Source organism: Halichoeres trimaculatus, unplaced genomic scaffold (assembly GCF_033239565.1).
Source record: "Halichoeres trimaculatus isolate MK-OKI-2021-1 unplaced genomic scaffold, fHalTri1.1 fHalTri1_scaffold_10, whole genome shotgun sequence".
Taxonomy (NCBI): domain Eukaryota; kingdom Metazoa; phylum Chordata; class Actinopteri; order Labriformes; family Labridae; genus Halichoeres; species Halichoeres trimaculatus.
In genome coordinates, this window is record NW_027437187.1 from 410,855 (window position 1) to 433,484 (window position 22,630).

At 44.2% G+C, this 22,630-nt stretch overlaps 1 protein-coding gene across 4 annotated transcripts in view; it reads right to left on the reverse strand.

Annotated features, from left to right (window-relative positions):
• Positions 1–18,909, reverse strand: part of srgap1a (SLIT-ROBO Rho GTPase activating protein 1a) — a 231,311-nt gene extending 212,402 nt beyond the window's left edge. For 3 of the 4 annotated variants that reach the window (XM_074677245.1, XM_074677244.1, XM_074677247.1), the window contains exon 1: positions 18,329–18,908. In XM_074677245.1, coding sequence (XP_074533346.1) covers positions 18,329–18,392 — 64 coding nt within the window. In that variant the 5' untranslated portion in view covers positions 18,393–18,908. Of the gene's footprint in view, positions 1–18,328 lie in introns of all 4 variants that reach the window. The other variant, XM_074677243.1, reaches the window with a different exon arrangement.
• Between the last annotated feature and the right edge of the window lie 3,721 nt (positions 18,910–22,630).

Here is a 22,630-nt window from a genome sequence, read left to right on the forward strand (position 1 = left end):
GCAGAGGTGGGATAGCCGCTGGGTGGAACAGGGCAGGAGGCAGCAGCAACAGAGGTGGAGTAGCCGCTGGGTGGAGCAGGGCAGGAGGCAGCAGCAACAGAGGTGGAGTAGCCGCTGGGTGGAGCAGGGCAGGAGGCAGCAGCAACAGAGGTGGAGTAGCCGCTGGGTGGAGCAGGGCAGGAGGCAGCAGCAACAGAGGTGGAGTAGCTGCTGGGTGGAGCAGCCGCTGGGTGGAGCAGCTGCTGGGTGGAGCAGGGCAGGAGGCAGCAGCAACAGAGGTGGAGCAGCCGCTGGGTGGAGCAGGGCAGGAGGCAGCAGCAACAGAGGTGGAGTAGCCGCTGGGTGGAGCAGCCGCTGGGTGGAGCAGCAGCAGAGGTGGAGTAGCCGCCCGACATCACCAGTCAGAAGTCACGAAGGTTATTGTGGAGTCGGTGTGTGCTCTGGCCAAAACTATGTCTGGAGTAATTTTCTTGCCGAGCAGGGCAAATGATGAGGTGTTTGGCTGCATCTCCTCATTCAACCCCTGGCTGTTGAACTGGTGTCCAGATAATGACGTGGGCTTTATTGATAACTGGAGATCTTTCTGGGGCAAGCCTGGTCTAACTTTTTAACTCTAGTTTTAATATTAGAACAAGACCTGAACTGGGCTTTAGCTTTTTTGAAAGTCTCTTTCTTAGTTTCTTGCATCCAGTTGTTAAAACTGCACAACCTATTTTGTTTATCGTCTACCGACCTCCTGGTGCGTAATCTCAGATTTTTTTTCATTTTTCAGAGTTTTATTACAACATTGTTCTTCTTTCAGATAAAATCATCATCATCTGTGACTTTAATATTCATGTGGACGTCATTGATGATAGTCTTTGTATTGCCTTCATGACAATACTGGATTTTTTTGGTTTCACACAGTCTGTGAACCATCCTACTCATTGCTTTAACCACAGCTTGGATCTTGTTCTTGCTCATGGCGTGGAACCTGTCAACCTGGCAGTCTTACCACAGAATCCTCTTCTGTCAGATCACTTCTTTATAACTTTCAAATTCTTGCTTTCGGACTATACACCTGAAAATAAAGTTAACTTGTCCAGGAACTTGATTGATAAAGCCATAGCAATTTTCAAGGAATCTGTTCCTGCTGACCTTGAATTCTTGCTCCACCTGTGCAGAAAATTCTTGTGCCCCCCTTCGGCTTGATCAACTTGTTGCGGATATCACGGGTTCTCTTCAAGCTGTCCTTGATTCAATTGCTCTGCTTAGACAGAGGACTCTTAGACAACGGAGTTCGGCTACGTGGTACAACGCTCAAACTCGTGAGCTCAAACAAAAATCAAGGAAATTAGAAAGAATATGGCGCTCGACTAAAACAAACAAGTCCTGCTCGGGTTGTAAAAGTAGTCTAAATGAATAGAGAATGCCTTTGTGGCTTGCGCACGCTAATTATTATTCGGCTCTGATAAAAGAGAATAAAAACAATCCTAGATTCCTTTTTAGCACTGTTGCCGAGCTGATATACAGTCATAGCTCTACTGAGCCATGCATTTCTCTATTGCTTAAAAGTGAGGACTTGATGAACTTTTTAAAGTTGCTGTTAATAAGCCTCTTCTTAAAAAGCTTACACTTGATTCAGGCTCTTTGGTCAACTACAGACCAACATCGAACCTCTCCTTTATTCCTTGAGGAAAGTTGTTGAGAGTCAGCATTGTATGTTTTTTCATAGCGACAGTCGTTTTGAGGTCTTTAATTCTGGGTTCAGAGCCCACCATAGCACTGAGACTGCACTGCTGAACGTAACCAATTATCTATTTTTGGCTCCAGATAGTGGTCTTCTTTCTGTGGTTGTTTTGCTTGATCTTAGTGCTGCTTTCAACACTATTGATCATTGCATTCCTCTGTGGAGATAAGAGAGTTTTCTGGGTATTTCAGAACCGCTTTAGCTTGGCTTCAATCATTTCTTCGGATTGACATCAGAGAACAATATATCTTCTTTGCACACCAGGGTGCAGTATGGAGTTACTCAAGGTTCAGTGCTTGGACCAATTCTTTTCATCTTGTATATGCTTCCTCTTGGCACTATATTGAGGAAATATTCTATAAACTTTCACTGCCATGCAGATGATACTCAGCTTAACTTGTCAGTTAAGCCAGAAGAAACCAACCGCTTATCTAAACTTGAAGCATGGTTCAAAAACATAAGGACCTGGTTGAGCAGAAACTTCTTACTGCTGAACTGAGAAAGACTGAAATCGTTGTTCTTGGACCTGAACATCTCAATTATCCCTTTTTCACCAGTGCTTGTTTGGTGCTGGTGCTAGTGCCAGTGCTTTGTTGGTTTAAATCTCATTCTTCCAAAGAACTGGTTTGGCTTTCCATAGGCAAAGAGCCAAGTTGGTGCCAAGTCAGTGCAACATAATTGCGCTGTTGTAAAATGTCAGTACGTCACTCCATACGTAACCCCTCAGTGGCTGCGGACGCATGGGGCGGGAGACGGTATAAAGTTGGCACTGGGAGCACTTACAACTAGGCAGAGTTTAGTTTTTCATTACTTTCATTCTGACTGTGTGCTAGATGGAGTGTGCTTGCCTTTCTCCTTCTCTCTCTCCCTATGGGCGGGCATGTGTTTGTGTGTCAGTAAACGGACTGTGGCGTGCAATACAGAGCAGGGGAGAAATGTAAACGCACAAACATGAGGCAAAAGTGATACCCCGTCATGTAAATAAGATAATTAACATAAAGCTGTTTAGTCTGCTAAATAAAATAATAAGGTGTAGACCTGTTCTATAAGAGACAAGGCACTGCTGCTTCAATTTCACCTCCAGTTAAAGTTATGAATGAGTAAACACCAACAAAACAATAGACGACTCACTCAGCCGCTTTCCTTTTTAAGGATGATAAATAACATGAGACTGTTTAGTCTGTTTAATAAAATAATAAGGTATAGACCTGATCTATGAGAGAGGAAAGGCATTAGTGCTTTAATTTTGCCTCCATCTCAAATCACAAACAAGGAAACTCTAACAAAACAATGGACGTCTGGGCCAGCAGCTTTCCTTTTTAACAATGACTGTTTTTCACACCGATCATTGGCCATTGTAGCCCTGCCCCAGGCCCCCCATGTGGTTGGTGCTTGGTCAGTGCTAAGCAAAGAGTTGGTGCTTGCACCAGTTTTAAACTTCTAAAGAGCTCATTGTTCCGTATTATCCGTCTACGCCATTGCGTTCTCAACATGCAGGCCTGCTTGTTGTACCTAGGGTCTCTAAAAGTAGTATGGGTGGTCGAGCATTTAGTTAGCAGGCTCCTCTTCTTTGGAATAACATACTGGTTGAGGTCTGGAGGCAGACACGGTGTCAACCTTTAAGAGGAGATTACAAACTTTCCTTTTTGATATAGCTTATAGTTAGAACTGGATCAGGTCTGAACCAGCACTTAGTTCTGCTGCTATAGATTTAGAGTGCCGGGGGGAAACTGATACACTGGGCTCCTGTTTCCCTCTTTCTATCTGTCAGTCTACAGGGTTCGTACAGGTCCTTGAAATCCTTGAAAATGCTTATTTTTTCATGTTGTGTTTTCAAGGTTTGAAAAGTACTTGATTTTCTATTCAAGTGCTTGAGAATGCTTGAATTTATAATCGTATATAACTCACTACTCAGCTTCCTAACTCAACAGATCTATCAAATAGAGAAAAATAAAATAAAATTGTGGGGGAAAAAAACGTTCCATCTGATGGGCTCGCGGGTGTAACATAACTGGTCTGTTTATATGTGCGTTGTGACGTCTCCCCCATGAGGATTGTTCCTTAAACAGCGTGCCGGGAGGCTGCCGCTTCAATGTCCGTTGGCTGGAGAAAGAGAAATACAAATTTTGGATTAAACGAATGTAAAAAGGAGATGGCAGTGGAAGCTATGGGCGAGTCGGCACTCGCCAGCCACATGAGAGGTACCCTGTTAGCCCTACACGTTAATTAGCCAATTAGCCTGCTACCTGTTGAACCTTTTTATGCTACATGCTAGGCATGAGTAATGAAGGCAGTGTCCCATTTAACATAAAGGTAGTGTTGCCCGCGGGTGTTTGTCAGGGCAGGTTATAAAATAACTGCGGTCGGGCGGTGACAAGTTTTGTCTACAAATACCGGGTCGTGCCTGGCCTGAGCATACGGCCGCGGCGGAGTGGGAGGCTCGCCCTGTACATACGAAGGAACGAAACGGCGTTTCTCATTGAGACTCGGCACAGACGAACAACGGTCATGTGATAACCTGCCCCGAGCATCAAACCATTAAGGTTAGATGGCTCGTTCGTGCTAAAGCCGCGCTACCGGCTTGGTCTATTATAAGCGTCTGAGATGTGGCTATCTAACTCATTGTTTGAGAATAATAAAAACCATAGAATTCGATACAAAAAAAGTAGGGCTGGGTTAAAAAAAAATCGACTCTCAAAAATAAAAACGATCCTCATTTTCAAAATTTGACATCGATTCATAAATTCCAAGGATCGATCTTTTGATCAAAAGAAAATATTCCCTTTCTTGACCGGATTTCAGTTTCGGACTGCAGGTGCTCCACACAGAATATTCCGTTCCTGCAAGTCAGAGTGGGATATATAGTCATACCCTTTCTGTGTATAACTCACAGCGAGTTTTTGTAAGGTTATATGAAGTAGATATCAGCCCAAGATGCACCTGGATCAGTGCGTCTCCTCACGCACTCCTTCAATAGGAGATCATAACTTTGGCATGCAGCAGTCTAGCGTAACAGTAGTAACAGATTTTACTTAGCGTTAGTTATGTTCGATCAGAACTGCAGAGAGACAGCGTCAAACCACCTGTTTCAGTGTTTTTGTCCTGCTGCAACATGACGTCTGTGTCAGATTATGAGAAAACGCTGTCAATCATCCTCCTCATCAGCCGCTTGCGCGAGCTACTGCTCGCGCTAAACGATAAGCTCCATGTGTTAAACGCTGGTGTTTTTAACGGGTGGTTGTTTGTAACAAGGTGTTCAGATTAATTCTGAGGGTCTGAACTGGAGATATGACTTCACTGTTTGTCTTCAGACTGATCCACTGAGAGCTGTCAGCTGCTTCATTAACATACACGGTGTTGGGAAGGGTGCGTTTAATTTGTTCTCCCAGTCTGCCCTGTTTGTGGACCATCTACTGTGGAGGGATGTTGTTTTCACAAAGGAGGGAGCTGCATTAAAAAAATTGTTGTAATATAATTAATATAATATAAATCCTCATAATGCTCCTATTACTCTTAGTTTCAAAGATAATGATACCAGTTTCGTCAGCAACTGATGAGAATCAGTTCTTTGAGAAGTAGTAAAAAAAAAAGAATCAGGAAAAAAATATTTGTTTTTTGTAAATGCGAGTCTTCTCTGTGAAGTTGTGAACAAATGTGCTGTTAAACACAAAACAATGAAATTGCCATTTTGTGTGCGCATTAATGTCTTAACATTATGAAATTAACAACCGCTCACAGTACTTGAAAAGTTTGAAAACTGACCTTGAAGTTCCTTGAAAAGTACTTGAATTTGACCATGAAAAATCTGTATGAACCCTGAGTCTAACTTCTTGTCTTAATGTCCTAATATGTGATGCGCGCCATACCAAGACGAAGCGAACCGATCTGCTTGGTGGAGACGCGGCTATAGTTTCACCTTAACTGTCTCCACAACACCAAACTTCACAAGACAATGTTGTATGCGTGTGTGTGTGTGTGTGTGTGTGTGTGTGTGTGTGTGTGTGTGTGTGTGTGTGTGTGTGTGCGCGTGTGTGTGTGCCTCTCTCTTTCCCTCTGTCATTCACTCCTGAAATTGCTATTTAGTAAGAGTTTTAGCTGTTCTTCTGTTTCAACAACTTCACTTTGTAGTTTTAAAGGAGGCAGACTTGTTTGCATTCACATTGAAAGTTGCACCATATTATACATTTTGAATTTAAAAACAGCTAAAAAGCTTTGACAGTTCAGTTATATTCTACTTTTGAATGTCTTTTTTTAAAAAAAAAACAAAAACACTTTGAATTAGTCTATTTTTTATTTTTTGTTAAAGCTGTAGCCTGTTGACCCTGTAATTTTGATACAAACAAGTAAGTAAAAATAAATGCCATTTATTCTCTGGTGGACTCACAAAATTCATGCCTCCCTGCATAAGTCAATGCCCTGGTTGGGGCACCCCAGTCCAAAAAGTGTGGTCTGTCCCTGCTTGTCAGTGTATCTTGTTGCAGTTTTCTTATGTTGCTCTGCTCAACAGCAGATGGAGTGATGCTGAACGGAGGGTTCAGTTTGTGTAATAGAGGAAGTTACAGAGAAAGACAGGACTCAGCTTCCCTCAGGTAAAAGTCAAACAACTTCTCAGTCATGTGTGTCCAAGCAGTGTGCCGCTCTGGCCGAGTGCCCAGCATCATCCTGTCTCCCTTCCCACAGTCTATTTTCACAAATCATGATCCATCCATATCACCAAAAAGAGGGGATTTTCTTAGGTAGAGTGGGGGTGTTCTGAGAAAAACTGATGTATGTTTCTCTACTATCTAAATCTAAAAATGATCAGAGTATTATCTTCGAAGAGCAGCATGTTTTACGTATGTTAATGACATCATTAATAAATTGCAGGTGAACCTAAAAATGGTCCTGGCTTTGTAAATGTTTCAGTCAAAGATCTTAAACTGATGAAAAGTGACGCATAGGAAACAGAGGATTGAAGGAAAGGGGTTTGAATGTTAACTGTTAAATCACACTGCGCACACGTGGAGTCAGTGCTTGCTGTGGTACAAAATTCACATTTTTCTTTTTTAAAAGAAAGAAAAACTTGAATTAATAGTCCGGTTCTGTCCAAGGTTTCTGTCTGTTAAAGGGAAGTTTTTCCTTGCCATTGTAACTTGCTAAATGCTGCAATGTGCTGTACTCATGGTGGGTTATGATGAGACAAGACTCCTTATCTTGTCTTGATGCTGGAATTTTGTAAATAAAATTTTTATTAAAATTAACGGGTCTAGACCCGTTAATATTTTTGGAAAGTGTCTAGAGATAACGTTTGTTATGATTTGGCACTACACAAGTAAAGACTGATTGATTGATTGATTGATTGATTGATTGATTGATTGATTGATTGATTGATTGACCTGTGTGAGTTTCCAATAGATCAATAAACTGAAAATGTAACAGTAACCTGAGATAACCTGGGACTCTTTAAGAAGCGTGTCAAAAACACCTCACTCCTATACACAGACAGTGACGAGGCTCTGGCCAGAGTAGCCACTACACTGGGTTAGTGCTGTGGAATATTATGGTATATGTCGTAGTGCCCTTCGACATAAACAGCATGGCAGGCGCAGGGAGCTCCACGGAGAAAATGTTGGGAACTGAGCCCAAAGTGGAGTTGGTACCAAAGAGAGGGCACTGTAATTCTACAGTCTGGTGTTGGTTCGGTTTCAAAAAGTCAGACAACGACCAGAAAATGGTAATCTGCAAGACAGGTCGACAACAAGTCCCCTTGAGCGACTCAAACACATCTAATCTATTTTACCACCTCAAGACACGACACAAGGTACAGAGACAGATGCAACAGAGCACCAACGTTGCTAAATCACAAAATGGTGAAAAAGAAAAAAAAACATGCCAAAAGAGTCTAATGCTGCGGCCACACCGGACGGAAATTTAAGTGCGCATGACGCCTATAACGTGGACGCTGGAGTATGGAGGCTGGACTATTTTGACAAGCTGAGGGGCTGACGCGCGTCACTGTGCATGCGGAGTAGAGAGCCCGCTCACTTAAAGACGGAAAGCCCAAAAGAGCAGCTGAAAAACAATGAGCTGTGGTTTCCAAAGCATGACAGGAGAGTGTGTGAAAGCTTTGGAGATCACAATCAAGACCTGCTGCCTCTCCCTGGTAATCCACCTCCACCGGCCCTGCCTGGCTGTTCCCTGCAATCTCATCCTCGACCCCCCGACCCATGTTCCCGGAGGTCCCCCTGGGGATAATGAAGGGGTCGAGTAAAGAGAGGACCTCAGAGAACTTCCATCTTTTCCCTGGCTCTGCCCCTGCCCCGCTCCTTCCTCCTCTCTATCAGGTAGGTGTCCCTGAGGCTCTTCCATCTTTTACGACTAAACTCCACTGTGGAAAGCACAGTCGGACTCAGTGATGACCCGAGCAGGCAAATCCAGCAGGAAACGAATATTTACAGAACTTACCTTCAAAACCTGTCTCCTCAGAGACTTTCACCCAAGCCTGCTCCTTTTTTTACGGTTTCTGTAGAGTACACACGTGGTATCGTATAACTCTGGATAATGACACACCACACAGATTATTTTCTCCTCCATCTTCCAGCAGGGTTGGAGTTGGAGCAGGTGGCGGTTCCCCCCCAATGTCATCAAATCAATGATATCATGGGGGAATGTCATCATTGATTGGCTGCCGCGGCACAGCCTCACTTGAATTTGCGTCGAGAGTTCATTATTTTCAACTCGAGCGTTTAGGCGTCTGACACCCCAAATGCGCCAACGTCCCAAAACGTACCACGCAAACGCGCCCAACACGCCGTCCAGGGTGAATCGGCGTCCAAACAGGTCTCTGCATTGACTTTGTATGTAATCCCTATGCAAATTTGCATCCAGCGTGGCCATTCTATTAAAGATTCCCTGACCAAAGGTACCCCAAATAACAAGCATTCCGCAGACAATGCAAAACTACAGATGCCATCTCCAAATTCATATGTCAAGACATGGTCCCTGTATTTACAGTTAAAAAGACAAGCTACTTCCCTGAGGACCACACAGGATTGATGATAGCCACAGACCTAAGAGAAGCACTTCAATCCTGGGAACTGCGTGAAGACATGCTAGTCAGTGCGACCACAGCTCGTGCAACTAATAACATCAGTGCACTGCAGCCAAACTAGTGAAACAGGCTCCAGTGCTTTGGGCAACTGGCAACTGGCTATAAGTGAGTGGAGCACAAAACTAACATGTGCCCACATAATAATTATGTTGTCCAAACATGTTTTAATGTACACAGTTTACACTTACACAAAATTTGCACCTTCCTCTGTATCTCTGTAACACAGCAAACAGCCTGAAAACTCTTCCTCTTCAAACCCAAACTGCTGTGAAACATGCAGTTGGGGTCTGCAAGCAGGTGACAGGGGCCATCTCTAATTCGTTCATGAGGAGATGTGACCTCACGAAGGCTCCAGTTGCTCTGGACTTACCCAATCACCAGCTAAAGAGTGAGACACCCACCAGATGGGGCTCATTACAACAGATGATAAGCAGGTTCATCGAGCCGGGGAAAGCTGTGACACGGGTATATTTTATATGTCATGCATACATGCATGATATGTGCTCTGCCAAGAAGCTTATTATTTTGTATGGAGCACTTGTGTTGCCTCAGTGTATGTAATGCTCAATAAAAAAACATGTGAATTAATTTGTCAGGTCCTCCGTGACAGGAAGGTGAGGCATCTGATCCCAACCTTGAGACACATGGGAACTACAGGTCAAATCATTATGCAACCCTGAAATATGTATTTCTTAACAAAAATAAGGTCTGAAAACATGTATTGTCCATCATTGTAGATCAAGCTTTTAAATAGATCATTTCCATGACAGCCATTTTGGACTCCAAAAAATTTCCCCCACCATTTAAAAAAAAAAAAACCCCAGATAAATTTGTTTTTTAGCCGTCCTAGATGACAAATGAACTACCTACATTGAACTACCTCAATGATAAATACAACGATAACACCACAAAAAGCTGCTTGACATGGCTACACTTCTCGATCTAGGACTTAAAACAGCCTACATTAAGGAGGAGCGGATTGACTTCATGAAGACAAGAGATGCAGCAGAAATGGAGCAGCTGGCGGCTGGAGGTAAAATAGCAGCACCAGCAGTCTCCATTCCAGCTCCATCAGCTGTCCTGGCTGCTGCTACTGTGGATGAATCTGAGCTTCCTGTAGCCAAGAAGATAAAGAAGAAAGCAGCAGCCCCCACAGACCAAGGCACCTTAAAGGGAACCCTGGCTACCAGAACGTAATTTTCCTAAATGATGTGTTTTTACCAGCTACATAAGAACGATAACAAAATCTCTCAAAAAATCTTAGTTTGTATAACATTTGAAAAAATATTTTCACTCGTAGGTCGCCATTGTTGTTTACGCCGCAATGACGTCTGGGTGTCATATGGTTACACCGGTCTCAATCTCATATAGGATTTAACCTCACGACGCAAAGTCATGTCGTCTGTTCAACCATTTCAGTTTGAACCCGAGAGAGACGTAAGTGAAAATGATAAAACTGAAAACTGACAATCAAACAAACTTAAAAATGAAGACGAACGAGGACGCGAAGAGGCGAGAGCCAGCCAAAGTCGCTGGTGCCCTGCTGCGTAGCTAAGTCAACAGAGAGGGAGAGCGTCTGCTGTAAGGAGGTTCACTTTCTGTCATCAGCCGTTCAAGGTAACAATATCTATCAAAAATAATTTCAGTCACTAGAATCCTCCGCTGTTGTGTTTTTTACATGAGGATGACCGACGACTTGATGTTGTCCAATAGAAGTTGTTTACGCCCCCAAGCGATTTCCCACAACTTCCTTTTTTCTTGTCTTTTGGGAAGCTGTGCAGACTAACATCAGTCTCCTTGTTTCCTTTCGACTGAAAAGTGCACCCAAAGGCAGCGCAATGTGGCATTATAACAGTTTTTTCGCTCATCAACTAGAGCTGCACGATTTGGGGAAAAGGTGCGATTTGCGATTAGGTGGACAATATTGCGATTGCGATTGTGCTTGCGATTTAATAAAAAAAGTTGTGTCATGATGAGTCTACAGACTTGCTTGGTTATCATGGAGAAAAATCTGAATTGCATGTGCTGACATTGCGATTGCGATAACCTCTTTTGCGATTACGTAATTGCATGTGCTGACATTGCGGTTGCGGTTGCGGTTGCGGTTGCGATTGCAATAATCGTGCAGCCCTAGTATCAACGGTTCAGGCTGGTGGTGGTGGTTTAGTAGTTTTGTTTCGTTTTGTTTCTACCGCTTATCCTGGTCCGGGTCGTGGGGGCAGCAGTGCCATCAGTGAAGACCAATGGCCCCTGTGCCCAGCCACTTCGACCAGCTCCTCTAGGGGGGTACCAAAGCGTTCGCAGGCCAGTCGAGGAATATAATATCTCGACCGTGTCCTGGGTCTACCCCGGGGTCTCCTCCCAGTTGGACGTGCCCAAAACACCTCCCCAGGGAGGCGTCCAGGAGGCATCCTCACCAGATGCCGGACCACCTCATCTGGCTCCTCTCAATGCGCAGGAGCAGCGGCTCTACTCTGAGCCTCTCCCGGATGTCCAAGCCCCGAACCTTATCCCTAAGGCTGAGTCCAGTCACCCTGCGGAGAAAGCTCATTTCAGCCGCTTTTTCTTGATCTTGTTCTTTCGGTCACTACCCACAGCTCATAAATTGAGAGCCTTGCCTGCTGGCTCAGCTCTCTCTTCACCACAACAAAGCGGTATAGCATCTGCATCACTGCCAATGCCTCCCTGATGGGTCAGTCAATCTCTCGCTCCATTTTCCCCTCACTTGTGAACAAGACCCCAAGATACTTGAACTCCTCCACTTGGGGCAAAGACTCTCTCCCGACATGGAGAGGGCAAGCCACCCTCTCCTGACTGAGAACCCTGGCCTTGGACTTAGAGGTGCTACTCTTCAACCTGGCTGCTTCACACTTGGTTGCAAACCGCCCCAGTGGGAGCTGGAGGTCAGTGATTAGGCCAATAGGACCACATCATCTGCAAAAAGCAGAGATGGAATCCTAAGACCCCCGAACCTGACTCCCTCCTAGGGTTGCACGTTATACCGATACTTAGAAAGTATCAATACCCCCTGTTTTCAAAAGGTAAACAATACCACGTGTTTTAAGTATCGGTACTCCAAGTCAATTTTTCGTCTGAATCAAGGACATTTTGACTCAGGCACCCTGTGAGTCTGCAGCCACGGAACTGGGTCCTCTCTCCTCTCTGAGGAGTGGGCGGAGACTTGCTCTCTTTCCGAAGTGTGTGTGTTGTTGTGAAGTTGGACAGTGAGCCTGTATTGGCTTCACGTGTCGATGCTTGGCCGTTTTCAGTCAACGAAGTTGTTAACGTGCATCTTAATTATCCGATCTTGCGCTGACAAACTCACAGTTTGATTTGTAACGCTGCATGTAAAAGTACAGACAGTTACAGACATAGGTTCAAGTTACAGCGCTCCTGTGAACCGCCGCAGCTTGTCGAAAAAGCAGGTGCACAGAGCGAAATTTGTTATTACTCTGTGTGCGAAGCCGACAGTCGGGGTGGCTTCGTAAGCTAATACACGTATCAAAGCCCGTCTGTAAAGCTTACGACCGACACACACACCGAGGAAACACTACAAACATGATGAAGCGCCTCACAGTTCAGCATCCTCACCTCCTCAAAGAGCAGAAGTGACAGATTCAAACAACGTGCCCAAACACAAAAGTCAAACGAGTGTCAATTACTTTGTGACAAGAAAACAAGTTCACTACGCTTTGTACGACGATTAGTCAGCATCATAAACAGATGAGCTGCGTGGAGCAGGCTCAGCCCTGAATCAGAGCTGTGGTGTTGACACACTTTAAATCAGTGACAAGTAGTTTTCTAACTTTAACAATGATAAAAGCCTATAGGAGACACTAAAGTGTTGCATCTGTGAAAGAGCTTAAAAAACTCGGGTACACTTTTTTTTTAGAGTATTCATGTTAAAAGGGTACTTTTAGTGTATCCATACACAGTGTTTGTTGATCAACACACAGTGTGAACTAAACTACAGTGTGCTGAGCATGAAAACATTAGATGGCTGTTAAAGTCTGGCAGGGTTATTTTACCTGCTCATTTCTGTACAACAATTAATATTTTCTGGTTTTCTATTTAGTTGAATTATTCTTGAGAATAATAAATGAGTTCAGGTCACTCCATGAATTGATTCTGCATGTAATCTATAAAACTTTGTGTGTGTGTTTTCTGAAATATTAGCACAATTTATAAATCTCCTTTAGCCCCACAGACATGCAAACAGATGTCAAAAAACTCGCTTGAGGCAGCCATCTCTTCAAGCTGTTTATTTTATTCATTTTCTTATATTTTAAGTTTGCCATGGTATCGTTAAGTATCGATATCGAAATTTTTTAGGCAAGTATCGTATCGAATCATAATTTTGGTATCGGGATAACACTACTCCCTCCACCATTTGACTGTGCCTAGTCCAAGTCCAACCCTGACTGGGAACACGGACGAAGCTCTCACGCCAGAAATACAGTGACTGAACAGCCCGTAACAATGGGCCATCGACTCCAACGGGGAACACCCCACAAGATACCTCGGGGGAGACAGTCGAAAGCCTTTTCCAAGTCCACAAGTGTCCAAGTGTGTGGACTGGTTGGGCAAACTCCCATGCCCCCTTTAGCACCCTTGCAAGGGTATAGAGCAGTGTTTTTCAACCTTGGGGTCGCGACCCCACATGGGGTCGCCTGGAATTCAAATGGGGTTGCCTGGAATTTCCAGCAATTGATTAAAAAAAAAAAAAAAAAAAAGATTAAAAATTCTAATTTTTTTAATGATTGAATATATATTTAATTCAAAGCAAAACACCACACATTTCCCCTTATAATAATATTTATAATAATCATAATTATAATAATAATAATAAAAAACAAGTTTAAAAAAATGCAGTATGAGCCGGAAGGTCTTGGGCACCTGATCACGTGACCGAGCGTATTTCAGTGTTTCTACGCTTCAAACAGGACACAGAGTCAGAGAACCTGCTTTGAAAATGGAACGGTTTCTTCGCCAGCCTTGCCCAGCCAGGACAGAAGAAAATGAGAAACAGGCACCCAAAAGGCATAGAAAATATGCTGAAAGTTTCCTTCAGTATGGATTTACGAACATCGAAAGCAACAAGGAAAAGCCGAAATGTCTGCTGTGCGCTAGCATACTATCTGCGGAGAGTATGAAACCTAACAAACTGAAAAGACATTTTGAGACAACACACAGAGAATATGTTGGCAAACCAATATCTTTTTTCGAAAGAAAAAATGCGGAGCTGAATAAGCAGCGGATATACTTTAAAAAGGCTATGACAGTCAGTGAGCGGGCACTGAAAGCATCTTCTGAGGTGAGCTACTCGTAGCAAAGGCTATGAAGCCACATAGCATTGCTGAGACCTTAATATTACCAGCCGCCGTCGAAATGGCAAAAACAATGTGTGGGGAGGGAGAAGCTCAAAAACTGAAGACAATACCGCTGTCTGATAACACAGTGAAAAGAAGAATTGATGCAATCGCTGATGACCAAGAGAGCACAATAACAGAAAGACTGCGACATTCACCAGCTTATGCTCTTCAAATGGATGTAAGCACAGAAGGAAAAAATGCACATACTTTGACATTTGTTCGTTACTTGCATGAGAATGCGATTCACGAGGACATTTTTTATTGTCTTTCTCTTCCTGAACATGGTGAGTGAGACAGACTGTCACAATAAAGAAAAGACACATAAAACTCAGAAGCTGAAACTGAAGCACTGTGGTTTATCTTTAAAATGTTCATTGTTGCTTTCTAAGATGTTTAAGAAGCTGCAGCTCTTTCATAGTTAATTGAGTTATTTGTTCAGAATTAATTTGCAGCCGTGTAAATTTAAGCTCCACTGAATGTACATATCCTGACCAGGAACATAAGAATTCTCAACCTAATTCTCCTGCCTTATCCATAATAGTATACATTATATAGCCTTAGAGTTGGTTAGAATTAAGCTTTATTTAAAAAAAAAAAAGAAGAAGATTATATTATATACATATATTTATATATATACATATATATTAGCAAAAAAAAATGTTTGTTTTAGGTGTCTGGGGTCGCCAGAAAATTGTGATGTAAAAATGGGGTCACAGCCCAAAAAAGGTTGGGAACCACTGGTATAGAGTGTTATAACAAATATCTCTAGGTTGGGCCTAGCCCAAGTAAAACAAAACAGTAGAGAACATTAGGTTGGGCCTAGCCCAAGTAAGACAAAATTAAACAGTTGGGCCTGGCCCAAATCTTTGATCAAAGGGAGAAAGAAAGGAGACAGCAAACGAGTGCTTGGTTCAGTCCTCTGACTCTCTCTTAACTTTATTCAGGTGTGCAGGGTATATATACAGTGTGACAAACAAGATTGCACAATTACGACCTTAAAGACCTTAAAGGCACGACCGGGCCTCATGGGTGAAAGGCCAACCACCAGGCGCTCGCCTGCGGGTCTTGGTGTAATGGTGTGGGGGATACTTTCTTGGCACACTTTGGGCCCCTTAGTACCAATTGAGCATTGTTTAAACGCCACAGCCTACCTGAGTATTGTTGCTGACCATGTCCATCCCTTTATGAGCACAGTGTACCCATCTTCTGATGGCTACTTCTAGCAGGATAACGCTCCATGTCATAAAGCTCAAATCATCTCAGACTGGTTTCTTGAGCATGGCAATGAGTCCATTGTACTCATATGGCCTACGCAGTCCCCAGATCTTAATCCATCAGAGCACCTCTGGGTTGTGGTGGAACGGGAGATTCACATTATGGATGTGCAGCCGACAAATCTGCAGCAACTGTGTGATGCTATCATGTCGATATGGACCAAACTCTCTGAGGAATGTTTCCAGGACCTTGTTAAATCTATGCCACCAAGGATTAAAGCAGTTTTGAAGGCAAAAGGGGGTCCAACCTGGTAGTAGCAAGGTGTACCAAATAAAGTGACCAGTGAGTGTATTTCATTCTTTCATTCAAACACTGTGAAAAAAACTTTAAGCTCAACAGGGGAAAAGACCAGATGATACACACACGTGTCTGACATGGATAGTAACACACACATCCTCTCTCTGCCATGCAGCCAGACATTCACTCTCCACAACTACTCATGTAAATAAACTAATGACTTCTGAGCAGCAGACAAATCCTTTCAATGTAAGAGGCACACAAGAGAATGCCACCTCAGAGCTGCTTCCTGCCTTTAATCCTCCTGCACGCAAACACCAGCAGGGTTTTGTGTGCAAAAACAACTGCACCACAGCTCAGGATCCACAGAGAGCACAAAGCAGCATCTTCCGTCTTTGCTCAGGCTCCTTTGTGGTTCCTTTCCTCTGACACAGACCCAGCCTCAGATTAAATGTCAACGTGAATCAAACCCACATGCGCGGGAGCTTTTTCCTTTAACAGTCTGAATGACGTTGGTTTCACTGAGGAGTGTGAGAGTGAAACAGACTGCTGGAGCTCTTTAAAGACATGAATGTCAGCTGAATGACAAGGTGAGCTTTCAAACAGTATCAGCGGTTGATGGAGGCTTTGAGACAATCACCATCCTAACTGTGGATACCTCACATGTACAAAACACTGCTTTTATTTATGATGACACTGATCGGCTTCAAAACGCTCACCGAGTCACACCGAGTCACTCACCAACCTACCGATGGGCTGACTAACCTGCCTTCACTTAAGTGGACCGATGCGACAGAGATCAGCTCTCAGTGAGTATCTAACACAGAAAAACAGGAGGATGAGAACAAAAAGGACTGGAACCAGAGTCTAACTGCTGCCTGATGCTAGATGGTAGGAGATGACCCTGTGCAGAGGTGGACATCAGGACAGAGGGATGCAGGCTGCAGATCAATGCAGTTATGTAACAGGACGTCAGAGTGTCAGAAGTGAAATACTGTGAGTATCAACACAAGGTCCCGATGTGCAAGACAGGCCTTGAGGAAGCAGGCCAGCAAAGATCTAACACGGACTCTTGCTATTGTTCCACTTCTTGAGTAATCAGTGCTTGCTCACCAAAACCTGCCTCCAGTAGCCCCACAGCTCCACTAAGGATGTGACTCACTCATTACCACTGCAGGCTCTTTAACCATACAGAGCTAAACGGATGCAGTCAGGAGCAGCTCTGGATTGGATGTTGACTCAGAGCAGTCTGGGCATGTAACATGTACTCAGTCCAGACACTGGAAACACATGAAAACACACGTAAGGTCTGCTAACATCTCTGTAGAGTTCCTTACTAGAGCTCATATAATAAAATCCAGCATCTTCTGTAATAAAATGCATGTGTTGCATTCAGGAACACGGTTCATTTGCAATTCAAAGAGAACGGTAGTTTATGCAAATAGCTCAGCACTACCTGTGATTTTCCTGGGAGGATTAAATGAGCATCCACACAGGAAGAAGTACAGCTCGTGTGGAGCCTAAGTGCATCCACTCTCTCCTCTCTGCAGCCGGTCCTACATATGCAATATAGCTCTCCTCCCCTGAGGCTCATCAGGTTGTTGTTATCACCCCGCTGGGTGCTGCATGACAAACGGGAGCCTTCATCATGTCTTGTTCAACATCCCTTATGACTGTGTATCATCTTCTATTACAGGCTGAAAGCCCTTAGTCATCCTCACAGGGGAGAGAGAGGCTGCTGAGGATTCCTCCTAAATGAGAGCCAGTCTTCAAACACATGCCATGTTGTAATTCCTCACACAGCAGAGGTCCCCTCTCTAATTTCACCCTCTCTTGGGTTTTCAGAATGGATATAAGGGCACGAATAAGTAATATAGCAGGCCAAGGCCTCTGAAGAACAGAGCTTATTGGCTGGGGTCCAAATCCCCATGGTTACCCTGGAGCTGCCTCTTTCCTGTGCTGGCCTGAGGAATGAACTACCTCTGCTCTGCATGCAAGAGCAGGTCTGATGGCGACAGGGAGCGGTTAAGTTAGTGTAGCATCATTACACACCTCACTCACAAACACACCTTTAAAGATTTGGTGTGTGTGTGTGTGTGTGTGTGTGTGTGTGTGTGTGCGTGTGTGCGTGTGTGTGTGTGTTGTAGCTTCAATCAGGACACAAGATGTTAAAAAGAACGGCACAGAGTTAATCCTACTACCAGGGTGCTGCCAGGACTGCTGCCGACGGTGCTGTAGAAGTCTCACTCACACCAAGTCTGCATGCAGCACACACTCAGTAACGGGTTGTTAGACGTGTAATGGTCCGAAATGCAGAATCCAGACCGGGTAATTTAAGGACGTCCTCGTGGGAAAGGGGAGCACTCCCATTGTCCTTCACAAAGACTCAAACCTTCTCCCCAGCCTTATTACTTTAACACTTGTTTAAAAACCCATAGTGTGTGACCCTGGACCAGAAACCAGGTTTTTCTGTCCGCACGGGGTTTCGTATCAACATGTGTCTTTGCCTTCACAGCGAACAGCGTCAGGAGGTGATCTATTGAGGACTTGAGCAGTTTCAGAGCCCACACTGTCTGCTGCTATGACTCAGGCAGCTCTGCAGCCGCAGTTACCCTCTCCACTTACCTTTGACTTGACTCTCGTACTCAGCGATGATCTCTTTATCCTTTTTAAACCTCGACGAGGACATCTTCTGCCTCTTCGCGTCCGACTCTTTGGTGGAAACTTGTTTTACGAACTGCTGGTCATCAAACGGAGCCTACAACAGCAGACGCATCCCGTACACAGGCGGTGATCACGCACAGGACGGGGAGAATCACCGCGAGAAGAAGGAGCGCGAGACAAAATGACCGTGGAAGACAGCAACAAGCTTTGTGCTGAAATAAAACGTGTGGTGTCTTCTCTGTGGACACCCAGCAGTCAATGCGCAGCCCCGCTCCAACAAACGGATCCGCGAAGTAGGAGAGCAGGCAGCGCGGAATAACAGCGGGAGAAAAAAACACAACAGGGCAACTTTCGGGGTCTCCCTCGTGTCGTTCCACAGCTTTTAAAGTTATGTCGACAGTCCGACTGGAAAGCTTGGAAGTTGGCCGAAAACCGCGTGTGCAAGCTCTGGTGTTTCCAGTTGGAGACCCAAACACGCACACTTCCACCCTTTAGCTTGTCCTCCCCCGACGCCCCCCCTTAAACTCCCAGCAGGCTCAGAGGCAGACAGGGTAGGCCAACTACAGCACACAGCAGCTGGAGCCAGGAGGGAGAGGAGAAAGAAGGGGAGGGATCTGCTGCACACTTGGACAGCTAGTGGACACCAGCGGACTGACACCCAGTTCCCAGGGGCGCACCAGGGGCTTCATTTGTAAAAGAGTGCGTAGAAGTCTCACTAAAAATGTACTTGCGCACAAAAGCTGAAAATGGCGTACGCAAAAAAAAAAAAAAAAAAAAAAAGATTTAAAAAACCTTGCTTACGCACACCTGCAAGCACTTTTGCCTTCATAAATCACTGTCCACGTGGAAGATTGCGCAGGTGAGTTGATCTCACTCACCAACCTCTACAAACCAACATTTTACCATCAATGGTCAATGCAAATGAACTTATGAATGCATTTGCATGTAAATAGGCCTGCCGATCAATGGCATTTTACGCTTAACCATGGCAGAAAAGACGAGGAAAAGGAACTTCTTGGAGACAGAAATAGAGGTACTTGTGGATGAGGTGGAGGCAAGAAAAAATATTTTATTTGGTGGTCACAGTAATGGGATCACTATTAAAAGAAAGTTGAGTGAGTGGCAGCACATTGTCTCTGCCATGTGTGATGCCATGTCTGACATTGCCAGCTCTATTAAAGATCTTGGTAAAAAATTGAACTTACTTGCCGTCTTATTGCAAACGCCGCATGACACCTTCACGAAGCCTTGCTCCTTGTTGAAGCTCCTCATGTCAGGGAGGTGGTTGTGGTTCAGGGTCCTCATGGTGAGGGGGAGGGAGGCCAGGTGGGAGGGGAATGCCATTGCTCAGTGCCACATTGTGCAGTACTCCACAAGCCCTAATAATTTTACAAACTTTCATTGGGTGATAGAGCAGTCTACCCCCCGAAGCATCCAAACACCTCCACCGACTTTTGAGGAGGCCGATGGCTCGCTCCACACAGGAGCGCGCACGAGAGTGGACCACATTAAGGCGCACCTCCTCTGCGCTCTGAGGGTCGGTGAAAGGGGTGACGAGCCAGCGCCTTAGGGGTTAACCTGAAGAACAAAAAGTATAAAAAGAATAATCAAACATCAGGCTTTATTAGTCAGAATTTCTGCAGTGTTGTTTGTTCTTACTGAGGAGCCAGCTATCACCTGCTGCACCTGCCTGCAATCTGTTCCTTAAACTGCTGTGCGTCAGAATGAATGAGCCGTGTGTTGACCCAGGCCACCGTGCCACTAAATTTGTAAAAACCATACTTGAGGTGCAAATAATTTGTACATTGATTGTATACACATTTTTTCGGTTTACATAGATGAATTCATTTTCACTCGGTGCCCTTATAGCAACGTGAGTGCAGTCAACTGTGCTGCAAATTGCCGTTTGATGTTGGCCTGTTCACCCACAGTGTAAGGAAACCGGATGTATGGTCATGTTTATAATGCCGTCCAAAATGGTTGGAATTATGTTGCTGAGGGAAGGCTGTGATATCCCAGACCTATAAGGACAATTTAACTGAATTGTATCATATAGATCAAAATGGGCTTTAGAAAGAACATAAAAAATTACATATTTTTAATTATATCAAACACATACCTGTCGGCTAGTTCCCGCTGAAAGGAGCCGGTTGCCAGAAACCCCAGAGTGGTCAGCAGCTGTATAGGCACCAGGATGGCACGGTTCCGGCGGGTGGATCTTTCTAACATTGTTCCCACTTCAGAACATAGATCCAAGAAGTCATCATGATGGGCCAGGAAATCTTTGTGGTCCCTTAAGACTCTCTCCATCCTGCTCCTACCATTTGCGTGATCTTCCGGCCGTGCCAGTGCATCCATTGACGCATTACGCACAAATGTCACGGCACTATTTATATGCTTATTCAGTAATTACACCAAATGCTAAACACCTTGTTCCAATACTAATTAATCAGTGCTTTCCACCACTCAATATCATTTGAACATGAAATTATGATACATGCACATTGTGCATACAGTATGGCTCACTTAGGGAACATACTTAAAGACTGCAGACTTGGTGTTTGTGATTACCTAGGTCTATTAGTCTGATATATGATGACAGTGAATATGAGATGAATCGGGCTCCAATTCACCACCTCAACATGTGCCCCGCCACTTACCCAGTCTCCAAAATCTTCGTACGCAAGGGTCAAAATTAACGTACTGGTGTGCAGGGACGCGAGAAGTGGGGTGCTCTAGCACCCCCTGGAGGTAGAGGAGGGGAAAAACTATATCTAGATTTATTTTGTTTTTAACGCATTTTTTTCACACACATACTGGTCCTCATTCATCAAACATGCGTACGCCTGAAAATGTGTGTACGCTCCTTTCCACGCACAGATCAGCATTTATCAATCTGAACGTGGACGTCGGGCACGCTCAAATCCCACGCCAGGTCTGAGTTCGTGTACGCAAGTTTCATGTCAGTGGGCAGCACAGTGCAGCGAGGGAAATCCGTCTGTGGAGGAAAATTATTAGATCATGTGAGCGCAAGATATTTTCTGACAGAAACACTGATGTTCTTAGATTAATATTTACATCGTTGAATTAGATATGACACCGAGAATGTTTCTAACATTTTACTCTTCTTCCGCAAATCTGTAAAATACATCCCAATGAAAGAGCACCGCGAACTGTCAGCTGATTTCTCCTTCATGTTTCCTTCATCAGTTTACTTTAACCAAAAAAAATAGAGATGCTGTTAACACCTTTTAATACACTCCCATGTCAATGATAAAGTCTCCGCAGAGAACATTCAGATGACGCTGGATCAAACTTTTAGCCTGATATTTGGAAGGAAGCCGTATCAATTACAGGATTTTTAGTGGAGAAGATTGTTTCACTCCTCACAATATTATCATAGAAACTTCACCTGTGTACAACAGAGTGACTATTTCATAACAAAGCGCTGTCCATTTTGACAGGATCACAAACAACATGCTCATCTCGTGGTGGTACAAATAATCATAAAACTCTGGTCTACCCGTGCGTAATTGCGCATGATCAACACACTTAGGCTCCACTCCCTCCTCAGTCTGTGACAGGTTCAGACTGGAGTCTGCAGCTTCTTTCAGAGCTCACACACATTTTTAAAAGACAACTTTCCACGTTTCTGGACCTGAATAGAAAATATTTAAAAATGCTGTGGCGCAGGGCCGGTCCGTCCTACAGGCGAAGCAGTTTCCTGCCTGGCACCAGGTGTGCTTAGGGTGCCACCAGTGGCCCTCACAAAAAAAAAAAAAAAAAAAAAAAAATTGTGGGCACCCAGGTGCCCCCCTCCTATTCTACACAATGAACAAATAAGCAAGAATAAATACACGTTGTATTTACAATATTTCATCTGGCCTGGCTGATGCACTTGAACAGAGACACAATACTGCTGCTTGCTTTAGTGGGGGGGGGGCACCGCGCATATCATATCAGGTAGACAGGTAGCGTTCTTTAAAAATGAAAAGGTACAAGCCCTCAGGTGCGCAGGGCAGAAAACGGAGAAAAGAGGAGGAGGAAAGGAAAGCCCAATTAAGAGGTAAGCTATGTCAACAAAGCGCTGTTTTGTGTTTCTGTGTTATTTTAGGCTGATTGCCGCTAACGCTAGCATTAGCTAAGTAATAAAGCTAAAGGCAAAGCTAGCTGGATAATGGAATGTTATGATGAGCTATTGATAGATTCATACAGATTGAGATGAATGCTCAACCCTCACGTTTGGGCTTAGTAGTTTTATTA